Genomic DNA, 11,664 nt, shown 5'->3' with positions numbered 1-11,664 from the left:
ACCAACTAAGTAAATTTACTCCAAATTAATTAAGTTACCCCTAAAAATCATAATGAACTCTCCTCGTCTTTGAATTAGAAGAGTTCAAATCCTTATTCAGGAGAGAATTATGGGTTATCAAGCTTAAACTTTTTTGAAATTGAACTCTTCCACTGGACGCCACGATTGGTTGTAACTTCAACACACGATATTTGATATGATACAAATAATAATGAAAACATGTGTATGTAAAGGAAATTGTATTTTATTTTCCCAGGAATTCTCTCCTCTCATTCTCTCTATAATTCTATAAAACAATAGAGTAATAAAAATATTGTCAACTATACAATTGGTTCATTATTATGTACACACACATGTGACTACAACTACACGAAGGCTCCGCTGTACAACGACTGTACAGTAAAAATATGTCACTGACTCATAAAGTTATCACATTTTCATCCAAACATTATTCACAGGATTAAATAGTTTGTGTTGGTGTGATACAGTAACAATGGTGATATCCTTCGTATGATAATATATATAATATGTATAATTTTTTTTTGGTTATTTTCTTCGTTTTTCTGGTAACATATTTGGTGTGAAATCATTATCACAGCCCAACAGGTTTAAATGCTGCTACACATATTTTCTGTGATATTCCAGCACAAAGAATCTGCTCACAGCACAACAAACAACGGCAACACATACTTAGGATGTACTATGGGATGACAATTATGGGTTAATTGCACAGAATCAAAACCATTGGTAGAAAGCTATAGCTACATGGGTCGCACTGTGGTCAATAAAATGTTTTTTTTTTTTCAGCAACGGTAAAACACATTTATAACAAATTCATGGCAATAATGAAGTTATTTCTATTCTCCATCAAGGTTCCTCTTAGATGTTTGTTAAATAAGTATAAATATGCTTATAACAAATTTTAATGATCCACAGAGGTCCGTTATAACTATGTTTAACTGTAGTCTTAACTGAAATTACATTACATCATAGCTGCTATTCAAAATTTGAAAATTTTGTCTTTGAAAAATGAATGTTTCTGATACACACAGTGTATTATTCACTGTTTGTTTTGTTTCTTTAAACAGATTTTGAAAAAGTATTTTAAGAAACTTCAATGGACCCACTGATTTATTTAGTAATCTAAAATATCAAAATACGATTGTTCGATGACAGTGGATATGTGTACACAAGGCACTGTAGGCATGACCTTGACCTTGAAATAAAAGTAAGTGAAGGACATGACCTTGACCTATATATGTCAGTTTAGTAATTTTGATAAAACTACACAATGTTGACTATAAGAGTAGTATATATATATATATATATGTGCTGGGTATTATCTGTTTTTATTAATTATATTTCTATGCAAATTTCTTGATCTGTAATAAGTAAATATTCTAAATTAAGTAATTGATGAAATGAGGACATTTAGACATAACAGTTCATATGGAATTCTCATTAAATCATTTAAAATAAAGTTAATGTTTTCTATTTCAGTCCATCATTATAAACTTTTACAACTTTTTAATAATGACTTTGATATGAAAATTTATTTCCTCTCTACGTTAATTACTAGATATAATTTGTTAAGTGGGTATAAGTAATGAGACTGATTATAAAGATAGAGATGGGCAATATGAACACATGTAACACTAGACCGACACGTGTCGTTACTGCACCTGGAGCACATACTGTATCACACGGAATATTTGTGGGTATTTTCTTTTTGTGGTTTAATGCATTTAAATCACTTAGCTGGTAGAAACATTTGTGGTTTGCCATTGTAACGATGAATTACAATAATGTGTAAAATATAGCTTTATCGATTTTATATTCATGGCTCCATAGCAACCATAAAATAAACGTTTCTGCACCACAAATATTTTATGTTAACTACGGTATCTATCAAACCTGACCCTATCATGCTATCTAATCCAGCAGGAGCATGGTCCACCTGGGCATTCCTTACTTTAGATTTGGTAAATAAAACTGGCTGGTGCAACTAATGTCACATTATTTTTTAGACCTTTAGGTGCATTCAATGCCGTACATAAAACATCCATGTCTGACACCAATGTGCCAACAATTTAATCAAAGCAAATAATACATTTTTCTGTATGTGCACCGTAGAGGATTTTCTAACGACATGCATCTCCAAGAAAACCTCTAGAAATCCATGTTACCGTGGTAACATACCATTTCCCCTTAACAACACATGACAACAACAATCCAATGATCATCCAAATACAATAAGTGAATGTATTTGGTTGGAAATTAAAATAAAACGTTTTCCCCCTAATTATTCATATTAAAGACATGCAAAAACAAAATTAAAAACAAAAGAAAACACTAAAAGCATTTCTGTCCATCATATTTAAAACCTTTTATCACAGAAATGGTTAACAATTTATCAACAGTAAAAGCGCATTAAGGTGGAAAATATAGCATGATAAAAGACTAAAATGTTCTAAAATAGGCAATGAGTATAGAGATTAATGTAGCAACATGCGGAAATAAATAACGAAGCAACTCTGCTCCTACATAAAAAACGTAAGGTCTTCAATCTAAACAGGTCTCTCCAACTCTGACAAATATCAAAGTCGTGAACATGATACATGATATTAAAAGTAAAGGCGCAGAAAAACGATTAAAATCATTTTGAAACACGGTGTTTTAACAATTCGTACATACGCACCAACAGGAACAGGAAACCTATCAGAATTGTCAAATACAGGGTGAAGGTCACATATGGTTAGTATTAAACCATTACCAGAACCTGATGTACATGTATAGTATATAGATGCCATTTGTATCAGTGAAAGAAACTTTTACAAAATGATGAAATAATGCATTTTTCTGCTTCTTATCTTAAGATTTTCCATAAGCATACTGTGATAATGAACAATGATATTAAATTAATCAAATGAATAAAGCCAAAGTTGTATTGGCAATGGAACACGAACAGAGCCAGTCTAGTTACATTATGTTGTAAATCAAAATTTTAAATCAAAGTCTGAATTCCTTAGCTTCGGTAAAAAAAAAAAAAAAAAAAAAAGAACTCTCACACATTTAAAAGACAACTCGAGTAACAATACCATAAAATATAAATATAAAACAGTTTAAATGAATAAACCAGAATCCTTTGGATTATTAAGTTGCCTGATATCGTGATAAATTAATCCCATTATTAAAATTAAAATTAATCCTTATTTGATCATATATTTTCATTTACTTTTTTTTATTTTTCTAAATTCAAATAATTTAACATTTATGGAAAAAAATGACCTAAGATATGGTCACAGAACAAAATGGACAAATATTTTCAAACAAAAGCATGGAATTGACTAGAGAATTTCTAATTCATTTTACACTCAAACTGATCATTTTTCAATTCATATTTTTGAAACACTAATACAAGCTAAATACCCCTAAAACATATGGGTATTATCTAGATATTCTAGTCGACATTATTTTCTCTCTCTCCATTTAATTATAAGTTATGCAAGACAAGAAATATTTCATAATTTAATTTAAATAACATGCATTGCATTTTTCACCTTCTAGCTTAAAAAATTATTTTTTCGTGATTAACAAGTACTAAATTACACAAAACTTCCTTAATTATTCACCGACTCCAACAATTTTTTTCATAAATAAATAGTTCATTTTGGTATTTTTCCTCTGTATCAAAGTAAACATAATATTAGTATTAACTGGCTTCTTCTTTTCCCCCCGTTTTAAATTAAGTCCGAGCAGAGCTGTTGTTTGTTGATGTGCATAGTTCAGTTGTTTTATCACAGCTCCCTCTCCCCTCGTGATATGCCGTCGTCCACATCATCGAATCAAGGTGGTTTTAGTACTGCGAGTATGAGGAACCGACCTGGAAAAGAGGAGGCTATATAAGTATCACAGTATAAATATAATACCTTAACCCTGCAGCCTATACAGTATTAAAGATACCCCTCCCCCTTTTTCTGCTGCGTAGCAAATTTTTACAAATATTTTTTTTTTTCATTCATGATTATAAACCTATGACATTAAACTGACACCAATGCTTTCCTTTATAAATTTTTGAGACTACGTAAAACAGAAAAAAAAAAAGGGTAAAACAGAAAAAAAAAAAGGGGAAAAAAATGTAAAATTTCATACTTCTTATTTTTTTTTAAACTCTTTTTTATTTTTATTTTAAATAACATTTTTTCTTCCCCTTTCATCTATTTTTTCACACAAAAACCTCTGCCAATCATTACTCAGCATGCTAGATAATACAAAGGAAAACATATTAACCTACGTATGTACTTCTTCTAAATATATACTTTTGATACTTTGATCAGAACCCAATGTAAAACATATATAAATTTATTTTTGCTCTACTTCAATTGATGTTATCAGTTTGATAATAAAGACAATATAATCTTGGTTTTATCTGATACTGTGATAGGATAATACATTCTGTCATGACAGCTACGATTAAAGCACATCTTTTAGCACTTGCCATTATGAGTTAGATTTTATGACATACAGCCACAACTTTGTGTTTTCTGCTTGTCAGTTTTGAAACGTATTGGTTTGACAATACTATTTAATGAGTAAAATGACAAACACAATCACATGTAAAACACTTGAGCTTATGCCTTTTACTATAAACCTTAATCATGTTGACATTTACATGACAAAAACAGAAATGAAGTAATGTATCTGATCAGTATAATATTGAATATCATGGACCAAAGTACAAAAGTTACATATGCCCTAAAAACATTAGTATATAAATCTATAATATCTGTACAATATGGCTGTATAAGATTTGTACAATATGACTTATACTGTATAATATTTGTACAATATGACGTATACTGTATAATATTTGTACAATATGACGTATACTGAAGAATAATTGTACAATGACTCATACTGTATAATATTTGTTCAATATGAATGATGCTGTACAACATTTGTACAATATGACTGTTGTAATACAACACTTGTACAATATGGCTGATGCTGTATAATATTTGTACAATATGACTGTTGCAATACAACATTTGTACAATATGGCTGATGCTGTACAACATTTGTACAATATGACTGTTGTAATACAACACTTGTACAATATGGCTGATGCTGTATAATATTTGTACAATATGACTGTTGCAATACAACATTTGTACAATATGGCTGATGCTGTATAATATTTGTACAATAAAGATGATGCTGTACAACATCTGTACGATATGGATGATACTGAACATTATATATATATATATATCACAACTCCATCACACCATGCACTTCATACTGTCTCAGGAAAAAGGGGATAAAGCAGTCAGAGAGAAAAGCTAGAGAGATTTATGGAATCTACGTTTTTTGGGGCCATGAGAGTTTCATTCACCAAAACTCCTTGCAGATAATTCACTAAAATGCACCATTATGTTGCACATTTGAATAATGCACCAATCTTCCCATCCGATTATCAATACTACTATTTCTGAATTCAAAGACATATCCAATCATTATTGACTATACAATACTTGGAGTGTTCATTACTCTGCAAATCTGCAGCTTGATATGAATTTAAACAGATTTAACTTAGTCCTGCTTTTCTGCCTTTCCATATTTCAGAGTCATCTCCCTTGTTAGAAGGTACATCATTTGTGACATTACAATTTTGTGAGCAAATTAAAATGTAAGTTGTTTTCTCAGAAATTTGATGTTAAGCTCACAAACACATGACATCACATACAATAAATACCTACCAACATGGGCAGATAACTCTTCCAATATGCAAAGGCATAATATACCTCAACGATTATATCTCATATCAATATAAATACTATGCTTGAAGAAAACAAAGTACCAGTAAGAGCTATTTTGAATGATTTATAAATTTTTCATCAGTACATATGCATGTGAACCGATGAGACTTCATGATACAAAATGTACCATGTATATTCGGGTCTGATGGTATAAAAAAGATATCCGGAACAGTATCAAGTTCCACTGGTTTCCTCGTGAATTCAAAACCGAAGAAACAAGACTGATATTTATAGTCCACAGCACAAGAACAAAATATTAAGAATTATCGAGTGACAGACTTCAATTTTGTAATACACAGAAAAAAGAAACAAGACACTTTATTACAGAGAGAGAAGTAATAAGGATTAAATCACGAGAGAAATTACTCGACTCCAACAACAAAAAAAGAAAGAAAAAAACCCTCACACAAAACTCACCATCACTGAAAATCCTGGCATTGAAACATCCTCAGAACTTACCTCTTTAAGTACATACAAGGTCAGAAATAAAGAATATCACAGCACAAATGTTGGTATAGTAGAATTCCTCCAAACAAACGGAGCCACAACACGAAAAACAACACAGAGTGTATGTATTCAAAAAGATATGATTACTATGGTAACCAACACCGTTCTGAAATCCACAGGTATTAGGGTATCGAGAAAGGACCATTTTTAGAGAAAAACAGTATTCTAGGTACAAATGGTACATGTCAAACTTTCACTGCACACCTATATATAGCTTACACCGTCCCCTTGAAATGAGATGCCAATATTAGTTTGTGGTCGCTTAGTAACCTGGCAATCAGAAAAAGTGGGTTAATGTTGAAACAGTAGTGGTATATGCAATGACAGAAAAAAAGTGAAGATTAAGCATGTTATGTTCCCCAGTAACCTTCCAGAATCTACAACATTCATGACCATCAGAACCAAGCTACTTACAGAGCCAGTCTCATAAGGCTAGCAGTGTGTAAACATATTGTTCACATTATGTCAAATTTAAAAAATTTGAAATCTTCAATCACAAAATGGCCACAGTTATGATACTGTTGACATTGTGTCATATTTTGTCTGAATTTTCAATCACAAAATTTCCTTGATTAGAGTATGATTCATATCATGTATGTCAAATTTTACATATAAAAAATTTCCATTCACAAAATGTCCAGTGCCATGAATTAAACCTTTAATCTACCTTCTTCAGCCATTTTAAGCATTTAGATTTGAACTCTACACAATGCTAATGTCTAGTGAGCGCTGTACATAGCTCGCTTCTGATACGGTCCAACGATCTAACTACCGGTAACCTAGATTGCCACAGCTTTCTCCTGGAAAATCGGGGTAAACTTCCATTATTTTGAGGAAATAAGAAGTATTGAGCAATATTCCATAATGATAATCTGTTTTATTATGTAAAGCATTATTCTTTCTGTTATCCTTCAATTGTATTTATCACATACATATATGTATCATGTTTTATATTTAAAAGAGAATAATTTAAAATTGAAATAATCAAAATTCTACATTGCTTTTAGGTATGTCAAAGTTTACACATACAATTATCACCATACTATCACCAATATTTTATATGAGAATTAACTCTCTCACCCCTGAAATTTCATAATGGACTAGTCTAGTCTTTGATTTAGAACAACCTAAATGTGACATCAGGGGTGAATGAGTGTCTGAACTACTAAAGGGACTAGATGCATAGGATAAAACCTTGCCCCAGTTTAACAGGAACCAAAGCTTAATCTACCAGGGTGCAATTATCTCAACAGCTAGTGACTGAAACACAACAATGTGAGGACTATATATATCTACACCAAAACAACAATGCCAAACTGGTGAGTGTTAGTGAGTTAGAAGAGTGGCTACATATAGAGACACACAACGATGAAACCCTCAACACGGAAGCTGATTAAGACGATGATGAAAATGATTAATTAACTTACTGTAGAAGAACGTAACTGATATTTGTACGGCCATGAGCTCAGGTCTGCCGAAGTATTATACAGGTTGCTTTTAAAATCCTTGTTGAGTCTATTCTCAAAGTAGTCTTGGGAATCAATGTCATATCTGCTTGAAGAGCTGCTGCCAAGGGAGGTAATAGACACAAGCGAATATGCATTAGATTTTTGGAAAGAGCTATGGTGTTATATTGCAGAAGGAAGAAAAGCCATAATAACAAATCTTATATGTGCTTCCATTATTGCTGCATAAAAATTCTATAAATTTCGTTTTCTTATTTTATTCTTTTAAACTTAGGGAAAAATACTAACAACTATTTATTATTATGATATTTTTCCAGGAAAGTATATATATGGATAGTCTGGGTGGGAAGGAATGAATGATGGTAATGTTAGCACCAGTTACAAGGTTAGGGCTGACACCAGTATACACCACAGATGTTAGCTGTTGTGAGGCTTCTACGTACACCACACATCACCCACACACTACAACACACAGTATCACTACTGTGTTATAACACACAGTATCACTACTGTGTCGAGTGTGAACACACATCTAAACTACAGCACTACATGTCCCAGAATTAATATTAATGCTGATCCACTAGCCCTGCTTAACAGATAATTTCTATAATGATTCATAAACCTGATCTACTTAACTATTTGTTACCAGCCCTTGTGTACAGTCCTTATGAAGGTATCATTGAAAAGACTCAACTCAATATGCTTGAAGTCAGCAGTTCCCAATATAATAATGATTTGTGGTCAGACAAATGCAGTGAACGGAATAGAGCTACCATGATACAGAATTGAACATCTCATGTGGCAACTTATTGAGAAATTTTGGTTTGGCAATGATAACACTATGGTCGTACAGAAGTGGTAAAATCTATTGTCAATTTATAGATTGATGTGAAGAAAAAACAGAAATATTCCATATTTATATTATTCTCTTCAACAAACTCGAGCTCTGACCCTGGCTGATACTGAAATTGATATTGACTAACTCTGACTAGCAATAATAACCACAGCTGACAAGAACATTGCCTATGACAAGTTGGTGACTTTAAACTTTGACATTGACTAACTATAACTAGCGTTGCCTAAGACAATGATTAAAATTGACTATGACTTTGTAGTAATACAAGGTGGTGTTACAGAAAATGACTTGAGGACTTAAAGGTAGCTGATATTACTACTGTCAGGTAACAGAACAAAGAACAATTGTACAGATAACATCAAGGTAACATAGATACATAGATACATAGATTTATTCTGACAACATACATGTTAACATGTACAGGATTTTTTATAATCCTATAATAGTCAGCTCTTAGAAATTCACGGATTTATTTTTTCAGTGTATAAATACTTTAGTGGCTGATTTTTCCAATGTGAATCGAGTTCATATTCAAATTACTTAACTGTCCTAACATCAAGGTAACAGATATTACTACTGTCATGTAACAGAACAAAGTACAAATGTACAGATAACATCAAGGTAACAGATATTACTACTGTCAGGTAACAGAACAAAGAACAAATGTACAGATAACATCAAGGTAACAGATATTACTACTGTCAGGTAACAGAACAAAGAACAAATGTACAGATAACATCAAGGTAACAGATATTACTACTGTCAGGTAACAGAACAAAGAACAAATGTACAGATAACATCAAGGTAACAGATATTACTACTGTCAGGTAACAGAACAAAGAACAAATGTACAGATAACATCAAGGTAACGGATATTACTACGGTCAGGTAACAGAACAAAGAACAAATGTACAGATAACATCAAGGTGACAAATATTACTACTGTCAGGTAACAGAACAAAGTACAAATGTACAGATAACATCAAGGTAACAGATATTACTTGTGTCAGGTAACAGAACAAAGAACAAATGTACAGATAACATCAAGGTAACAGATATTACTAGTGTCAGGTTACAGAACAAAGAACAAATGTACAGATAACATTCTAAGGTAACAGATATTACTACTGTCAGGTAACAGAACACTATCATAAAACATTCTTAGGTAACGGATATTACTACTGTCAGGTAACAGAACACTATCATAAAACATTCTTAGGTAACAGATATTACTACTGTCAGGTAACAGAACACTATCATAAAACATTCTTAGGTAACGGATATTACTACTGTCAGGTAACAGAACACTATCATAACACCTTCCTATAATGCCTATACATACAAGTCCTAAGTCTTGATTGGTATCAGAATAAGATGGTGGATCATCATGAACATGAGCACCGAGTCTTAGAATGAAATATTCAATAAATGAACTCATCTTTGATAGATGATGGTAACTAACGAGTCAGGTGGATATGGAACCTAAAAGAGGAGTGTCTGAATGGTTGTAACTGCAGACGCCGAAATTTGATGAAAAATGAAATGAAAGTTAATCTTTTTCCTTCAATGCTGAACAATTTTTATCACTATTATTTGAAAATATGAACTTGAAACTCGTCCCAAGAATTTTATTGGAAAATAATATTAATTACCGTACTGATAATGTTTCCAACACATTCCATTTCAATCTTCAAAAATTTCTATCTTACATTTCATAAAAATCATATTGATAAGGAGATGAACATATTAATAAGAATAGAAGACTTGTGTTGTTCAGGATATGTACATTGATATTAAAGGGAGGCAACTCACGTTAAACTCATGTATTCCATGCAAAAGCTGTTCAAAACACTTCTCAACAAATGTATTAATTCGCTCAAACGTAACCATATATTCGGTAATTCAACAATGTCAATAAGTAAATTTAAATCAAAATACATTTGGTGAGAATGGAACAGAGAACTTTCTGTATGGTTAGGTGAGAACAAGTGATATATTTGTCATCCAGTGATGACCGGTAGCAAACCTATCCACACAAAACCTGGGATTTATCACTAACAAAATGCTGTTTATAAGCATGCTCACTAGCAAACCAATGCTGATCACTAGCAAACCAATGCTCACTAGCAGGTCAATCAATGCTCACTATGGCTTAATAATGGATCAATGCTAATAACATGCTCCTTTCACATTCAGGTTGATATAAGCAAATCAAAGCATGAGACAAGCTAGCAAGCTTGTTGTATGTTATTCATCTCTGTTAAGACCAGGGACTGATACCAGAATAGCGAAATATGGATCGTTTCTTGTTTTTAACACTCCATGCTGGCCAAGTAATTATAAGTATATCTATCAAAACCATCTGGAAACACACTGGATACCAGAAATACTGACGACCATATACAGAAGATATCTATATACAGAGGTACATTATATATGTATGATTGATAAATTCATTTCTATGAAAATGATTGATAAATTCATTTCTATGAAAATGATGAAAGTGATGATGACAAAAAAACCACCCAGGTATTTAGATTGAAGGAACACAAATAAGATATCTAGGTTACCAATAAGAAATGACAGTCATATGTATATCTTTATCATTTCCACTGTCATTGTGAGAAATGTAAAATCTTACAACTATTAATACAGTATATACATAATAGAACAGAATACTACTGTGAAGGAGTAAAATGCTAGCTTGAAACAAAAACAAAAACATTCTGCTATTTACTAAATACAAACATGTTGATACACTTAAACTTATAGTGAAGATGATTTCTATTACTATTTTCACTTTGAAGCCAAAAAGAAACTTTAAAGAGTTACAATATACCAATACAAAAACTTATCACAAAACACAAAAAAAATTGGTCTCAATTATCGAAGAAAAGATATTTCACTTGAAAACATGCATGATAAGAAGGTACAACATCTCGTACAAAGCGTCCATGTCTAAACTTGGATATAGAAAATCACCAGATTGTGGAAGAACGGAAGGAGAAATAAATGA

General features: G+C 31.8%; 1 protein-coding gene across 18 annotated transcripts in view; it reads right to left on the bottom strand.

The window, feature by feature from the left end:
• Positions 1–224: 224 nt before the first annotated feature.
• The window catches only part of LOC138324807 (dual specificity protein phosphatase CDC14AB-like), a 33,053-nt gene continuing 21,613 nt past the window's right edge, over positions 225–11,664 (bottom strand). For 5 of the 18 annotated variants that reach the window (XM_069269967.1, XM_069269973.1, XM_069269966.1 and 2 more), the window contains 3 exons: positions 7,754–7,892; positions 6,546–6,596; positions 225–3,883 (listed from right to left, as the gene is read on the bottom strand). In XM_069269967.1, coding sequence (XP_069126068.1) covers positions 3,857–3,883; positions 6,546–6,596; positions 7,754–7,892 — 217 coding nt within the window. In that variant the 3' untranslated portion in view covers positions 225–3,856. Of the gene's footprint in view, positions 3,884–6,545; positions 6,597–6,618; positions 7,127–7,753; positions 7,893–11,664 lie in introns of those variants that run through there. The other 13 variants (XM_069269976.1, XM_069269977.1, XM_069269978.1 and 10 more) reach the window with 6 other exon arrangements.

The sequence above is a fragment of the Argopecten irradians genome, chromosome 6 (assembly GCF_041381155.1).
Source record: "Argopecten irradians isolate NY chromosome 6, Ai_NY, whole genome shotgun sequence".
In the NCBI taxonomy this organism is placed as follows: domain Eukaryota; kingdom Metazoa; phylum Mollusca; class Bivalvia; order Pectinida; family Pectinidae; genus Argopecten; species Argopecten irradians.
The sequence above is the reverse complement of the archived record's forward strand: the minus strand, read 5'-3'. Positions and strand labels throughout refer to the sequence as shown.